Raw genomic sequence first — 16,779 nt, 5'->3', positions numbered from 1 at the left:
TTGTGATTTTGGTTTTGGAAATGGGATAAACCTCACTTCTAGTATCCGTTCTGGGTAACGTGAATCACTGTTTCATATCCCCGACGCGCAAATTTCCGAATTTTATGAGAACTCAAAGTAATCAGGCTAAAACATCTGTACCTCAAAACCTTCTACATCACAGTTTTCACGGAGGTAATGACGGACTATTCTTCGGCGATTCTGATTGGCTATGCGGAGATGATAACCGCACCTCCCCTGACGACAGTGGAAGCGTGAATTTGTGAAGGGATCGTTTTATGTGCATTTGAATGTTGCGTATCCCATGCTAATTTTTTCCATGCATGGAGTCCACAAGATAAAGGGGTGAATCTTAGTACACTAACTCTCAGAAAGAATTACACAGTATGTCATTCAGTTCTGAAAGCACGGGTTTTCATTTTGAGTTTCAAGATAGATTAATTGATTGTATATTGTTTAACGTCCCAATGGAATTTTTTTCACTTATATGAAAACGTCCCCATTGCCGGTGAAGAGGCTGCAAAAGTTAGGCCTATGCTCGGCACCTACGACCTTTCTGCAGGGAAGGATCTTTTTCATGTCACACCTGCTGTAACTCGAGGTCTCGGTTTTTGCGGTCTCGTCGGAAGGACCGCCCAATCTAGTGGCCTCTTACCATAAGCAAAGGGTACTACGGACCAATTCTAACCCGGATCCCCAGTTTCAAGAAAACAGATTTCAGTTATTTCATGTCACCTAATGTTTTATTATTCTTTCAATGTATTTTTGTGTCCTTGATCAGTGAGAACATTTTACGTTCGATACAAAACATAATCAGGGTTATATGAACGCCGCAGTACTGCAGAGTTTTACATGTCCTTTGTGAAGACGATAGCTAAGCTTAGGCTAGATAATGAAATTGACAGGCCTATTCCCTCCATCACATCATTTCACGTATAAATTCTTATACCGTGGGGATCCGGGTTAGAACAGGCCCTCAGTACCCCTTCCTTGTCGCAAGAGCCGACTTAATGGGGCAGTACATCAGATGAGACCTCAAAAACTCTGGTCCCATGTCACAGAAGGTGTGGGACGATAAAGATCCCTCCCTACTCAAAGGCCATAAGCGCCGAACAGGGGCCTAATTTTGTAGCCTTCACCGGCAATGTTGATTGTTTTGCTGTTTTTCGCCACACTCAACATTTCAGGTATCCCAGATACAATGTACCTGGGAAGAGACCACCGACCACTGGGAAACTTTCTCACTTACCGGTGCCAGCGGGATTCGAACCCCCGCCGACCAGAGGTGAGAGGTCATGTGATTTTGAGCGCGATGCTCTAACCACTCGGCCACGGAGGTCCGACGTCTCCATATGAGTGAAATATTCTCGAGAGGGACGTTAAACAATAATCAATCAATCATATAAATTCATTGTTTTCAAATTTTGAAGAAATTAACAACACCTGTACCACTTCCATCAATTTAAATTTCACAATTCATGTATTGGGAATTGTGTCACCCTGATCCAATTCCTATGCACATTACGTCACACGATGTAGGAATATATATTGTGGAATGCAAAGAAATATATATATATATATATATATATATATATATATAGATTGAATATTGTTTAACGTCCCTTTCGAGAATATTTCACTCATATGGAGACGTCACCATTGCCGGTGAAGGGTTTCAAATTTTTAGGCCTATGCTCGGTGCGGCCTCGGTTTTTCCGGTCTCATCCGAAGGACCGCCCCATTTAGTCGTCTCATACGACAAGCAAGGGGTACTGAGGACCTATTCTAACCTAGATCTTTTACAAAACAATAATAATTGACGTATACAACGCAATGACGTCATAGCCCCGGTGGAGGATAGATTGCATTCGATAAACTTCGGCAGATTCCGGTATCCTATATCTACCCGGTAGCCTTGGATGGTCGATTTACTCTGTCGGAAAAACTGCTGCATTCAGAAAGTATATGTAGTGATTATAACATGGTTTTTAAATGAATTTATCGAGGTTTCCGTAGAAAACTGCCCTCTATTTGAAAAAAACAACAACATAGATCTCAAAGAAAAATAGTTACAAATATTGAAGTTGTCTTAAAAATTATGTTAAAATGGACTGTTTTTCGCGGGATCTGTCAATAGTTCCAGTTGATCAGGGACGTTAAATATGTTATACGTCACTGTATACGAACACCTTACATCCGAGGTTTGATGGAATCGACCGAGGTGATCCGAATGAGATTATTTGCCACATTAATGGTGGCGGTAGGCAATAAAATGAACATGCACGAAAAGTAACAATTTTAATATGAAATTATATTACACTGTTATTATGATGTAATACAAAATTACATAGGTTCATCTTATTACAATTACTTGTCAAAAACATCATTCAAGATCAGACTTCAAATATATCTTGGATATATAATACTGGATGCTCATGGACATATTCTTCTGTGTGTCATTTTACTTCTGTTTAGGGATCCTTCCCATTAAGTAAAATTCTTCATTTGGTTTCAAATTCATTAGATATGCCATTCTGTTTGACAGCGCAAACAGAGCTGTCACAGCACCAATATCCCACAAATCGTCTTTATCTAGTCCGTGCTTTCTAAGGTTTTCTATCTTATCTTCTGATAAAGGCTGACAACGACACAAATCCATGGCGACATCCAATATGGCGCGTTGTCTATCATCAAGATCTGCAGTTTTCCAATTCGCAGCGATCTTATAAGAGACAAAAATGGTGTGGGCAATTAAAAATCACGCATATAGAATTAATAAAAAAAAAAATCCATTTTGAATCTTCGCATCTCTCACAATATAAAAGAAGGGAAAGCAACGGAATATATATATATATATATATATATAATTTATTTATCTTACTTGATCAGCTAGATGTGGATTCTTGGAGAATATCCGGTGAAGAGCTCCATGAGCGATGATGCAGTACAGACAATTATTTTCCGAAGACGTGGCTAATATGATCATTTCTTTGTCTGCTTTCGTCAAATTCCCTACGTACAATGCAATTTTTATTCAGTCTATGATAGAATCACGTTCCTGAACATAGTTACGTATAAAAACAACAGGAAGGAGAGTTGAATGACTTCAGTGCGAGGAATACTTAGATTATACATCTCCCCAGTGATATAATAAGTATAATTAAAGGATAAGGCAACCCTAACCACATTGTTTTTTTTATGAATAAAGTATTACTTACTGATATCGTAAATGGCAGTCTTTAACACCAATAATCCTTGCTTAACGATTAAGTCAATATTAATTTACCATATATTTTAAATTACTCGCCGCTAAAAGAGCGGCCATTGAAGTTTAATTTAAGACGTCACACCGTCGGTTCCGGTTTATTTCATCAGCAGCACTGTAAACATGAGAAGTCACGAACAGTTGATTTGGAGCCGTATAGATTTGAGTCCGTTCTTTCGCAAGAGGGAATTGAGAATAGAAGACGTTCATTTGAGTCGCAGACCAGGCAGACGGTACACGTTTCTTCATACAAATGTCTCGAAACTCAACTTGTCATTAAGCAGATCTATGATGGATCCACAGTTTACATATAATACACTATGATAGTGTTTTCTTTCAGATTCAGATGACTTAGTTGGGTCCAGAATTTCGAAAAGAATAAAATCACATCTCCCCTTCGCATTAGTGTAATTAACAGCTTGACAGGAAGCATCACCCCATTTATTCGTAAAATCTACCATATCACATGGACATCTTAGAATCTCATCAAAAACGGAACAGACGATGTGACGTCAAAATTATTGATTTTTGTGGTCTTCAATGCAAAAGAGTTCCACATCATGGCAGCCCCTATAGATGGCGGGAGTTTCAATTTCTAAGAAATGTATAAGGAAGAATTATTGTCTTGCAAGGCAATTGTTATTTATTCACTAAAATCATGTTTAACTTAATGACTTTATAAGATAATGAATTATACCACACTCCCAGATGTAAGTATACACATACACAGTATGGTATAAATGTGTTAAAGACGTTTTGCCACCGGGGGGTGGTGGTGGTCGTGGTGGATATAAACCATGTATATTATTTTCATTTTCTATCCATAGGTGTCGCTGGTGCTGATACCTCTATTAATGCCGAAATTTCAAAATTCTTGTAAAACGCTTAGTAAATTCTTCTACAAACGTTTAACTTAGTTTAATCGATTTATGGTGCAGAATTTTAAGATAAAATTGTTTTCCCGCTTGTAAAAAATTTCCTAAAGTTTGATTTTAATCAAAGTAAAGCAGTTTTCAAAACTGGGACGTCATAGTATACTAGTCTGTATATTAATCTGCCATCATATTAGTGACGCCGGGTACCTTGCACACTTGCATTCAGCCATATAATCATCAAAACAATAAAATGCACGTAGAGTTTGAAATCGGTGTTGTGTTTTAATCATATTTTCTTTTCTTTCTTTTTTGGACTTATCTATGTATCACAAATATTCTAATACCATGAATTCTTACTTCTAAAAGGCTATAGCAGTCTGCATTCTTTACACAGTCTACTTGATTGGGCTTTTAAATTTCAGTATAAATTGCAAATAAAACACAATACTAACCTCTGTCTACTGCCATGACAGCATCATAATACTGAATAAAAGCTCGTGCCTCGTCAGGGCGATACGACATAGCACTGAACACGTTCGGGAAAAACCCACTCTGAAATAGAAAATTCATAGATTTTTAATTACCTTTTCATTAACATTTCTACAAATAACTAATCATTAAATTCCAAGTTCTTCCTGTAGTTACTCGATTTATAATTCATACAATAATAATGATAATAATATTTATTTATATAGGGCCTTATATGACTATAAATAACCACTCTAAAGCGCTGCACACAATAAAAATGATACATCATGTTATAAAAGTAGTAAAAGGAAATTACAATAGCAATAAGAGAGATAATATCAAAACAATGCTAGCAAAACGTCAATAATGTGAACTAAAATTTAAAACATGCTGTGGATTAAAAAAGTTCCACACCGTACAATCAGTGATATGATATACATTTATTGCATGATAGTGAGGGTGATATGAAGATTTATTCACCCAAGAAAAATCATATTCCCCGAGGGCAACGAAGGGCGAGGTGAATATTGTACTTCGAAGGTGGCTAAATCATCGTATTGACCTAAAAAAAAACCCCAGCAATGATTGTTTTATTATATGATTAAATGATTAAAAAAAACTTCAAGATTGTTCTTTGCTTTAATTGTAAGTTTCAACGACCTATTTTTGGTCCTATGTGGAAAAAATAATTCCTTATGTTCACCTGGAAGGTCTATTTTTGGTCCTTTGTGGAAAAAATAATTCCTTATGTTCACCTGGAAGGTCACGTGCAGGTAAACATAACGTAGTATGATTTCTACATTGTTGGGTCTCAGCCAATTAGAGAGCTAGGAATTATTCAATCATATAATAAAATACAATAGTTAAAAGAAGTATACACTTGAAAAAGTCATGTTAAAACTTATGGTAAAGAAACCAGAAAGATTTAACCACCTATAATACTAACAATATGCAAGTCTAAAAAGATCTGTTTTTAAATGTTTTTTTAGAAGTGTTCAAATTCTGACAACAGCGGAGGGTATCAGGTAGAGTTCCAGAGTGTAGCTGCTGCCACATCCAAGCGCCTGTTTCCGTATGTGGAGGTTCGACATCTAGGTCTAACTAATGTCAGTGAATTTTCAGATCTCAGGGAACGATTTGGTTGGTAAGTAGTGATCACCTCTTCCAAGTATTTTGGTGCCATTTAATGAATCACCGTATATGAGTAGAGGAGAATTTTGTATTGGTAGTTATCAAAAATGCGTTAAAAATGCTCTATTGTTCACACATTTAATAAATGACCAATTTCGTCCCACCCTGATACCTAAACCGCTGTCCCTGGGATCATAAAATTTACAATTTTAGCCAAGGGCTACTTGCTCTTTGTAAATGTCCATTTAGTTTCAATTTAGTATCAATAGCACTAAAGAAGATGTTATTTAAGTATTTTGCACATAAACACTATACACCAAGTCCGGCCCCGCCCTTGGGTCAGAATCCCTACGCTTGGGATCATGAAATTTAGTTTTTCTTGTATGTGAGCGGTTGCAGAGAAAAAGAGTTTTAAATGTTGGTGGGTTTTTTTGGCAGTTTTTGTCCCGCCCCTAAGGTCCCATGGATGCTGAAGTCCTCAAATGTACAATTTATGTGACCTTGTCCCAAAAATTTGCTTCATACCAAATTTGAAAAGAATTGGAATGGTACATGTAGTTATCACGAAGAAATTAAACATGTTCAATTGTTAACGGACGACGTACGACGACAACAACCAATTGTAATAGGTCACCTGAGTTTACCCAAAACAGAAAATATCTACCAAGTCTTGAGGTGGATTGTTTTTCGTGGATACAGTTTAAACTTCAACATGTACGTACTTTCTCTTTGGTAGTTTCCATGACTGTTTTGATGTCATCGGGAAGGGTTTGAACGTCGGGAACTGGAAATCGACTGAAATCATTCAGCATGACAGAAGTCCAGTGGTAAAACCGCACGGGGGTCTTAAAGATTCTGCACACCTAATAACAATAGACAACCACTTAATATCCATTTATAGCAACACATGTGTTCCGTACACATACCGAATGTAAACGTCCTATATTTTACATTTGTTGATGCTTTAATTCCGTTTTACATTACTACTATAGGCCTACTCTGTGCATAAGTCGTATAATGCTGTTTGATCACATAATCATGAATTCTAGATACGAGAATTTATTCATACTTAAATAGATCGGGATTTAAAGAATTTGATCGAGCGATCGACTGATAGTATGCTGTTTTCTAAAAACTCATTTTCGACTTTTCTTTCTCACTATATAAAACCACACAGTTATGTATATGCTACCTGAGAGCACCAGATACAAAATATGTAATTAATTTATGAATATATACAGTAAACGTTCTGACTTACTTTCAGTATAGACGTCATTGTGATTGGCCTGTACGGAACACTGTTTAGGACACAAATGTTGCATACATACACACCTTAAAGCGTACATGTACTACTACACCAAATGAACCGTTTCGGTGTAAGCGTGAGTATTTGTCGCCAGTAAAAGTGTCGCTCTGTAAATAAGACACAGGGAATCCCTGGCTTCTGTCCATACCAGGGGATTATAGTCGCTTTATCCCGAAGCGGTTTTTAAAATTACATAGTAATACAGTTGTATGCATGAAATCTCACTTAAAAAAGAACAAAAAAATGAATAAACAAACAAACAAGAAGTAATAAATAACGACACTATTAAACACTATGTATTTCATTGTATAAGTAATTCACATCATGTTCTTTTGTCTACGTCATTCAAATTTCAACGTGTATTATAATCGTTTATTTATGGCAATCAACCTGGATTTACTATAGATTTTTATCATTTCCAAAACACCGTTATTAGATACTAGACAGGATTCCATAAATATCATATGTACAGTACTATAATTCCAATGTTATTTATTACAATTGTTTTGATTGGACAAACATAAAGGTGAACGAGAGTTTGTACATCCATAAATCCGAAAACGCGATGTCTTCATGCGCGCCTAAAAACAAATAATGTACTGCGGGGAAACTATTAAAAAAATTTGAAATTGTGAATACAATGAATGAATTGGAATTATAAGAATCAAACATTCTTTTTGAAGAATTTATCGATATGTAAACTCCGGACATTTTACTCACAAACTTAACATAAAAGTGCTTCAGTTTGTAAGTAAAATGTCCGGAGTTTACACATGCTATCTGACGTATTTCATACCGATTGTTAGACCGTTCTTGGCACACTGATTTCGACTATGGATAACTCCTTTAACCGGATCAGGATATAGGGCTCACGGCGGGTGTGACCGGTCGCCAGGGGATGTTTACTCCTCCTAGGCACATGATCGCACCTCTGGTGTGTCCAGGGGTTCGTGTTTGCCCAACTATCTATTTTGCATTGCTTATGGAGGTTATGAGATTGATCATTGGTCGTTAAATTCGCCTTTCGTGTATTAGGCTGTAATAACCCATTAGGATACTCTTGGGGAAACTGTCGGTTGTTAAACACGCTTTTTATACTTTGTACGACGCCTCTTTTTTCTTTTCTTTCCTTTACCCCCTTGGACGGCTCCGGCACTAACAACCATAGGGAGGAGAATGGAAAATATTCCGTGTCCTTTCTGACTCCTGACTCCGCGATGATACTTCATCGTAACTCGACTTTTCTCTTCAATACACCTTTCGGAAATGAAGTTTCACCAGTATTCTACCATTTAAAAAGGGCATGGGGGTCCCCAGAGAGGTCATGATGTGAATGTCGATGGTATCGAAATGTTTTTTACTCAGTTTCAAATATTCGGTCCTGATGGGTTCCCATTTGGCTTGTTGTCCGTCCACCAGGTGAAACGTACAAGGAACCACCCTTAATAATTTCAATTCGTTGGACCCCACCACTTGAGGGTTCACGACATCGCAATACACGTACATGGATTTCAGATTTTCGTAGACATCCGTGGTATTCTTCCCCAAGTAAGTCACGTTGATCCATTTGGTTAGGGTTTCGTTCGGAAGGATGATTTTCTGACTATCCATACCAAGCTTGTAAGCTAAGGATGTGGGGAAGCGAACGCACAAGGGGATTTTTTTTTTAGTGTTTTCCCTTTAAACTGATACATGATTCGCTCGTATTTTTCGAAATTAACTAATTTCATGAAACTCTCTTCTTTGGGGTTACCCATCGTTTTCCATATCTTTTTCATACTTCCTGCCAGTCCTTCGTTGATTTCGTCGATTAAAGCCGCGGAATGAACGTAAGCTCCGGGTCTGAAGTGAATTCGGACGATAGCCATCTTGCTATCGATGATTCGAGTCCAGGGGGTATTGGGCCATTCGACCAGTACGGGACACTGCCACAAAGGAAGCAGCTTGACTTTTTCCAGTCGAAATCGTCCCCATTTGAAAATATCCGGATTTTTGACGTGTTGAAGGTACTCTTCTGGGACGAGGATATCGAAATAAGCCTCTTCCACTGTGATGTTTTTCAAGGCATTGGGAAACATCATTTCGGTTAAACCGACTTCTCAATCCACGTCCGTCAAATCCAGGGATTGGGGTAATAAGATTTTAAACTGAGCTGCCGTATTGCTCGGAAAGGATTCCTTAGACCCATCACTGGGAAGGGTAAAATAAAACCCTTCACGTTGAGCCATGATGACTTAAATGATGAAAATGACCAACTCCCGTCTCTTCATACTGGTGCCCATCTTGTAAAGTATCTTATGTGAGTTCGCTTCGTAATACCCGTGTCATAAAAAATAACACATTTTTGTAGGTTTACAACTTTTATTTATTGCATATTTTAGATGAAAAATGTCATTTGATGTAGCTTTTTCCTTCAAGTAGATGCAGGTCAATATTTGAATGAATTCAGTTTTTAAAGACGGTGTTTCTCGTGATACAGTGGTGTGATTATGTCGCATCGGTTAGTCTTCCTCATCTTCCTCCTCGTCTTCCTCCTCATCTTCCTCCTCCTCGTCTTCATCATTGTCATACTTATCTAGGTAAGATTCAAGTAGATATTTGTGTTTGCGAAGAGCCATCTTGATGGATTTCTTTAATCCATGATTGTCGGACACAAATTCATCGATGGCGTCCGTCACCAGTTCGTGCGTTGTGTCTTCTTGCAACTGATACTGATCGTAAAGGAACCGCTCATACAGTTTTCTAAACTGTTGGTAAGTTTCTCCTTTGGTCTTTTCGTCTGCTTTCTTACTATCTTTCTTTTCTGACATATTTTGGTTCAAGTATTTCTCGTATCTCTTCTGCCACTCCCCGGCAATATGTTTTCGCGCTTTATGTGCCATTTGGCGAAAGACGATATTCTCTTCCTCTATGTCACTGTCAGTATCGCTCTGTGTTGGAGAGACATCACTCATGTCAATATCCTCTTCCTGATCGCTGTCCCCGTGTTTTAGTCTTTTGTGACGCATCATGGCATCTCTGCGAGAAAATAAACCATGACACTCTGAACACTCAATCATGTTAACTGCTCGAATGCATAAAAGTGAATGAATAATTCCTGGATTTTAGGTTCTTTAAATGTTTCCACCACCACCACGCAATTACCGGTCGCATTGCTCAATGATAGAGTGTTTGTTTCCTAACCAGTTCATGAATTCGATTCCTCCTCATGCCATCGCCAACCTCTGACGTAAACATTGGTAGTGATTGGTTCTCCAGATGCACCGCATTTACGGGTCTTTCGGAAGGCCTTATGGTGGTAGGCGTTTGCAGGCTAAAGAGCCATCAATGCTACGGGTAGAACCACCAAGCATAGTATTTCATCCACAAGTGGTGTATATAAGGGTGAAAATTTCTCGGGAGACGTGAAATAACCAGCCAACTACTACCATCCACACTTTCGTTAACATCACACACACCCTACCTACACTTTCGTAAACACCACATACCACAACCCTTATTTTCATTAACATCACATACCACCACTTATACACCACGTACCACCATTCACATTTCCATAAACACCATTTTCACACAGCTAATGCCACATCAGATGCTAACACATGTGTTTTAACACCTTTTTGTTCTACACCAATCACACCACTACCTATACAGGTCTGAGAATTGATAGTTTTACATATCACCATCGTACTACCACTCACATTTCCATATACACCACATACCACCACTCACACACCACCTATACACCACATACCACCACCTGTACACCACTACTGGCACATCAGATGCCATCACTTACATCTTCTTTAACATTACTCACACCACTACCTATACAGGTCTGAGAATTGATAGTTTTACATATCAATATCAACGAAAGAGATAGATCTACCGTTATTAGTTTGCATGTATTACCATCATACTACCATGCATATTTCCATTAACACCACCATACCACCACTCGCATTTCCATTAACACCACATACCACCACCTTTACAACCCATACCGCCATCTGTACACCACTACTGGCACATCAGATGCCATCACTTACATCTTCTTTAACATTACTCACAACATTACCTATATGGTTTTGCATTTCTTGGCATGACAATATTAATGAAAGAGATTGATCTACCGTTTTTAGTTTGCATGTGTCACCACCATACAATCATTTCCATTAACACCACATACCATCGCCTATACACCACATACCACCACTCAATACCATCTATACACCACATACCACCACCTATACACCCCATACCACCAACTGTATACCACTACTGGCACACCACATGTCATCACTTACATCGTCTTTAACATAACTCACACCACTACCCATTTAGGTCCCAAGTTATGTATTTCTTAGCATAACAATATTAATGAAAGAGATTGATCTACAGATATTAGATTGTGTGTCACCACCATACTGCCACCCACATTTTATTAACACCACATACCACCACTTGTACACCACACACTACCGCTTATACGCTAAATAACACCTACTCCCCACACCAGTTCCCTTGACTTTGGATTTCTTTAACACTACTCACACTATTATCTATATAGGTCCTTAATTTTGCATTTCTTTCCATATTAATTAAAGAGATTGATTTAGTTTTATTAGTTTGCATGTTTCACCCCCATAACACCGCTCACATTTTCGTTAACACCACACACTACCACCCAAATTTCACTAACACCATATACCACCAATTTTGTACCACATACCAACCCTCACATTCTCATGAACACGACTACTGGCACCGCAGTTGCCACCACTCATATTTACTTTAATCCGTGTTTACCCTACTCTCAATTGTGTAATCATAATAAGATTATCTTCACTTTTTCATGAACAATTATGAGACTTCCTAGTTGATATAGTAAAAACCCAGATCTATAGAGAGACCAAGTGCCCCGATAAAGGGAAATTTAAAATGCATCTAATGCAGGATACTCTTTTTTTCATTTTCAAGAGTATGCCAGACATAATCAAATGTGGAAAGGGGGGTTTCTTTATGTGTCAGAAGTGTGTCCTAACTTTTCTTTTGGTAACAGGAATATAAATATATATACACTTTATACACCACCATACACCGTATATCGTCACTCCTTTACACTCTGCTCGCAATCATTATGTAAATTAGATTTTCTAAAATAACGTAGTGATGATCGGGATCGGGAGAAAATAGAGGGGCGATTTCAAGGTCACAATGTGAATTATGACCTTCGCGCAAATATAAAAATGTTGAGTGATTTGATACGAAATTGAAATAATATATTATTTGACAAGAAATTTTTTCACGTATACGGCTTATCACTTGATAACGCCTATCAATATAACGACACCATATGGACATGAATTGTAAGATGTACGTCGTGACGTACTTTTTCGTTGTGATCTCATAGGGTGCGAAGTGCACAGATAGTTGTTTTTATATACTATAAAACTGTTCTGCTATATCCATACTAGAGTTTAGGTCCAAAGTACTTTTAGAGTAAAATGAATTATTTTATTAAATATATACCGTAAAACTATATGGGATCCGGGTTAGAATAAGTCCTCACTTCCCCTTGCTTGTCGTCAGATGCGACTAAATGGGGCGGTCTTTCGGATGAGATCACAAAAACCGAGGTCTCGTGTCACGGCAGGTGTGGCACGATAAAGATCACTCCCTGCTCAAAGGCCGTAAGCGCCGAGCATAGGCCTAAATTTTGCAGTTCTTCACGGGCAGTAATGACCTCTCCTGCAGAGAGATCTGACTCAAACCACACAATATAGTGAACATATGCATAAACTCTTTGCATGTTAACCGAATTCAGTTTTATAGAACTACCGAATAGCTGGGCTCATTGTTTACAAAACAAAGTCATAGCGATTTTCAGAAATAGCCGCGTTTCCGAGAAATGAAAACGAAACCTCTCGCCTATCTATTTTCTGTCAACTGTTAGACGAGGTCAGTAAATTATGTGTCAATTTGTTCATTGAAAAAATGTGTAAACTTTCAACCATTGTTCTTTAATTCTTTTTATTTGAAAATTTAACAAAGGAATACAGTCTTCACACTTAACTTTTTAACTTACAGGCCCAGTGGGCCTGCAAGTTGGAAAATTTACAGGCCCACCATCAATTCTACAGGCCCGAATTTGGAAGTCATATTAAAAAACTTATCTTGATTTGAAAACCACATTAAAAACTTCATGCTGTACTAAATGTTTGTTATCATGTCAATCATACTAGTGCAAGGGAAAAAAAGACAACTTGAAATTTGAGGTTCCCTTAGTAAAAGCTGAATCGACGTTGTTTGTCTCGCATGAGGTGCAAAACATTTGGTTTTGCGAATCGTCAAACCTCAACCAGGAACGATTTATCAACCATTGCTTTTGAAATTTTCTTTCCCTTTTCAGTTCATAGTTCTGTTTAGAGTTTTTCTTCTCTTCTGACGTTGGGGTCGTTTTTTGTCTTTTCCCCGGTTTGGCACCCTCGACATATTTCAAGAAGTTCATGTTACAGGGAAGTTTTCATACTATCGGTTTGTCATTGACAATCTGTTAATATTTTCATCTTGTTTTTCCGTTTGGAAACGGCATAGGAACAAACGCGTAAACGACTTTGACATTACATCTGGTTCCCTGTAATCGGAAGTGCGTAATTTAAGTCGGGACTGTTTCTTCGGGATCAGTTCATGTTTTTATTACGTAACATAATGACTTGATTTCACAGAGTGAGACACGTATTTTTACAATAACGATTTCGAATAAAATAATATGATTTTGAAAAGAGGGGTATTTATTTTCCACAGGCCCGACGGGCGCTTGAAGTTCAACGTTTTACACGCCCAACTGTTATTTTACACGCCTCGGGCATCGGACTACCGGCTAATTTCGAAGACTGGGAATACACCAGGAATACAAAACGCTCACACGCTATCCCCCCAAACCTCGCTTGCTACACAGCGCCACCTCTCCCCACCTCCCCAGCTTGACCGCGCCAACCCCGCCAGGTGGCCCCGGCCACTTGGCCAACTGCTTGACCCCCTCTATAAAACCCCGCACTCCAAACTACACTCAAAACTGCACTCAGTTGAACCGCCTATCGGCCCGCACTCAAAACTGCACTCAGTTGAACCACTCATCTAGGCGGGTTATACTACTCCCGTGCAGCTCTGTTTGGTAAGGCACGCGGCCTTGTAAAGAATAACTGTTTAGACAGCTGCATCCCCGAGGCCTTAGGGTCTGGCAAAAATTGCCAAAATTTCACAAATCTTCTCTACAACCGCACATGTGTAAAATTAACTAAATGCATAGTGATATAGAGCAGGAAGGCCTCTAGCCAAATTGTAAGTTACATGGCCCCCAGGGTAGAGGTTCTGACTCGAGAATGGGGTTAAACTTAGCATATAGTATTTATGTGCAAAACATTTAAGAAACATCGTCTTTAATGCTATTTGATACTAATTGGGTATTTAGAATGCGCAAGAAGCCCTTAACCAAATTCATGGTAGAGTGGTATTAGGGTGGGACCAAACTAATCAGCGATTAAATGTGTGAACAATTGAACATTTTAACTTCTTGAGAACTACATTTTCAATTCTTTTTAAGGGGCGGGGCAAAAATTGACCACTTTCCAAAAATCTTTTCTACAACCGCACATACAATGTTTATAATAAACACTAAATGCATGTGATGGAGAGCAGGGGGGCCTCTAACAAAATGGTAAATTTCGTGATCCCCGGGGTAGAGGTTCTGACTCCAGGGCAGGACCAAACGTTGTATATAGTACGAGGGTCATTAAAAATACGTCTACAATGTCTCTCTCGTAAATTTATTTTTTGGACAAATAAAATCATGGGATTTGAAATCATTTATTTTATTGACCTGTGTCGTTTCATTCTAATTGGTCAAACAGTATCCGTGATATATGAGTTAAAAAACAGTATGTTCTTTTGCCACGGAACACTCCCAACTTGATCGTTACGTCAAAAACTATGTCATAACATCACGTTTCACAGTTTCTCAAAATATTCTCCTACAGGTTCATTTCACACACAGTCTGTGGCGCCTTCTAGCTTTATCGTTTTTGTTAACAGTTTAGGTATCCAGCGGGCTGCAACTCTTCGCATTTCCAGATGTTCAGTAAGATAAAGAATAACGAAGACGGTGCCGGAACTAACCTCAAAGACATCTGCTAATTCCGGGAGTGACACGGCCATCACTTTCCTGCAGGACGTTCGTCATCCATTATAGAGTCTCTACCACAAGAAAATCGTTTAATGCCATTTATACACTAAAGCATGATTCACTTTTGACATATCCACTTCTTCAAGCGTTCAAACAGTTTCTATTAGAGATTTTCTGAGTGCGACATAAAATTTTATGACCATTCTGTTCCGTGATTTCACGGTACGTCATATGTATAAGAAAGAAAACTACCTGTCTTCTGTAATCGATATCCATTACACGCCTTGCCATATTACGTCAACACTTTGCTTGTAAAATGAAGTAATAATTTTCTTCTAATAAACGTATGAATTTTATTTTGTTTTAACGCCAATTTTGAGATATTTTATAAATTGACAATTAGAATTGTATGATGCATTTTTGTAAATATCAAACTTTCACCATGCGCCGCGACCTCATTTCTCAGTTTTAATTTTTTAGGTCACCTGGGTTTACTCTTTAACTTCTTGATAACTACCAGTCCAATTCTTTTCAAATTTGGTATGAAGCCAGCGATTTTTTTTTACCCACTGGTACTGGTACCGGTACCCATTCAATTGGGAAAAATAGTGTTAAAATCGAACAAATTGGGAATTTTCTACCAATGTCTCGGTGAATGATTTCAACTAAAAGAAAAGAGAACAGAACAAGAAGTATTCATCACTTTACAAACCTTTTTGCCGTAACATTTGCTGTTGTGAGACATAAGGAATCGTGGTAAGCTCGTTTTAGAATCGTCGTAGCTCTACAAAACACGCGCACTGCCATGATCTGTACTTTCGATTTAAAACCGGAAGTGAACATTTTAGTTAACTCGTACAACGTTTCAGACTGAGTAAATAACGATGTCAGCGGTCTATTTTTGGGCAAGTGAATTGGGAATTTTTAGTCTCAAAATTGGGAAAAATCAACGGGGTTTTTTTGGCATTGGGAATGGTACTGTTTATCGATACCAGTTATGTAAGGAAAACAAAAACCGCTGATGAAGCATCTATAGAACAAGGGGGACATAAAATGTAAATTTCAGGCCCCTTGGGCCTAAGGGGCGGGGCAAAAACTGTCAACAAATGACCAATTTTCAAAATATTCTTCTCTAGAACCGCACATGTTTAAGAAAAACTAAATTATAGTGATGTAGAGCAAGGAAACCTCTACCAAAATTGTAAATTTTATGATCCCCTGGGTAGGGTTCGGGGTTATGAACCCAGGACGGGGCCAAACTTACTATATAGTGTTTATGTGTAAAACACTTAAATAACGTCTTCTTTAGTGCTATTGATACTAAATAGATATTTAGATAGAGCAAGTACAATGTAGCCCTTTACCAAAATTGTAAATTTGATGATCCCAGGGGCAGGGGTTTCGGTATTAGGATGGGACCAAAATGGTCAGTTATTAGATGTGTGAACAATGTACATTTTAAACTTTTTCTTGATAACCACCATTACAATTCTTTTCCAATTTGGTATGAAGCATCTTTGGAACAAAGGGGACATAAATTGTAAATTTC

General features: G+C 38.1%; 1 protein-coding gene and 1 long non-coding RNA gene across 2 annotated transcripts; one reads left to right on the top strand and one right to left on the bottom strand.

The window, feature by feature from the left end:
• Window positions 1-2,285: 2,285 nt before the first annotated feature.
• LOC125658296 (uncharacterized) lies at window positions 2,286-7,100 on the bottom strand. The gene is made up of 5 exons (XM_048889519.2): window positions 6,998-7,100; window positions 6,462-6,602; window positions 4,593-4,692; window positions 2,882-3,012; window positions 2,286-2,722 (listed from the first exon to the last, which is right to left on the bottom strand). The coding sequence occupies exons 1-5, from the start codon at window positions 7,013-7,015 to the stop codon at window positions 2,462-2,464; spliced, it is 651 nt and encodes a 216-aa protein (XP_048745476.1). The 5' UTR covers window positions 7,016-7,100; the 3' UTR covers window positions 2,286-2,461.
• A 5,838-nt stretch (window positions 7,101-12,938) lies between these two features.
• On the top strand, window positions 12,939-15,640 carry LOC130050185 (uncharacterized). The gene is made up of 2 exons (XR_008798601.1): window positions 12,939-13,006; window positions 15,140-15,640. It is a non-coding gene; the product is annotated as an uncharacterized LOC130050185 (long non-coding RNA).
• Window positions 15,641-16,779: the final 1,139 nt, after the last annotated feature.

Source organism: Ostrea edulis, chromosome 9 (assembly GCF_947568905.1).
Source record: "Ostrea edulis chromosome 9, xbOstEdul1.1, whole genome shotgun sequence".
Classification (NCBI taxonomy): Eukaryota; Metazoa; Mollusca; class Bivalvia; order Ostreida; family Ostreidae; genus Ostrea; species Ostrea edulis.
The sequence above is the reverse complement of the archived record's forward strand: the minus strand, read 5'-3'. Positions and strand labels throughout refer to the sequence as shown.

What these genes read in the sequence shown, in the direction of transcription:
- LOC125658296 (XM_048889519.2), bottom strand. An exon ending in TGGAAACTACCAAAGAGAAA is followed by an intron (nt 4,693 to 6,461) that starts GTACGTACATGT and finishes TTTCTATTTCAG; the next exon opens with AGTGGGTTTTTCCCGAACGT. An exon ending in ATCCACATCTAGCTGATCAA is followed by an intron (nt 2,723 to 2,881) that starts GTAAGATAAATA and finishes GTCTCTTATAAG; the next exon opens with ATCGCTGCGAATTGGAAAAC.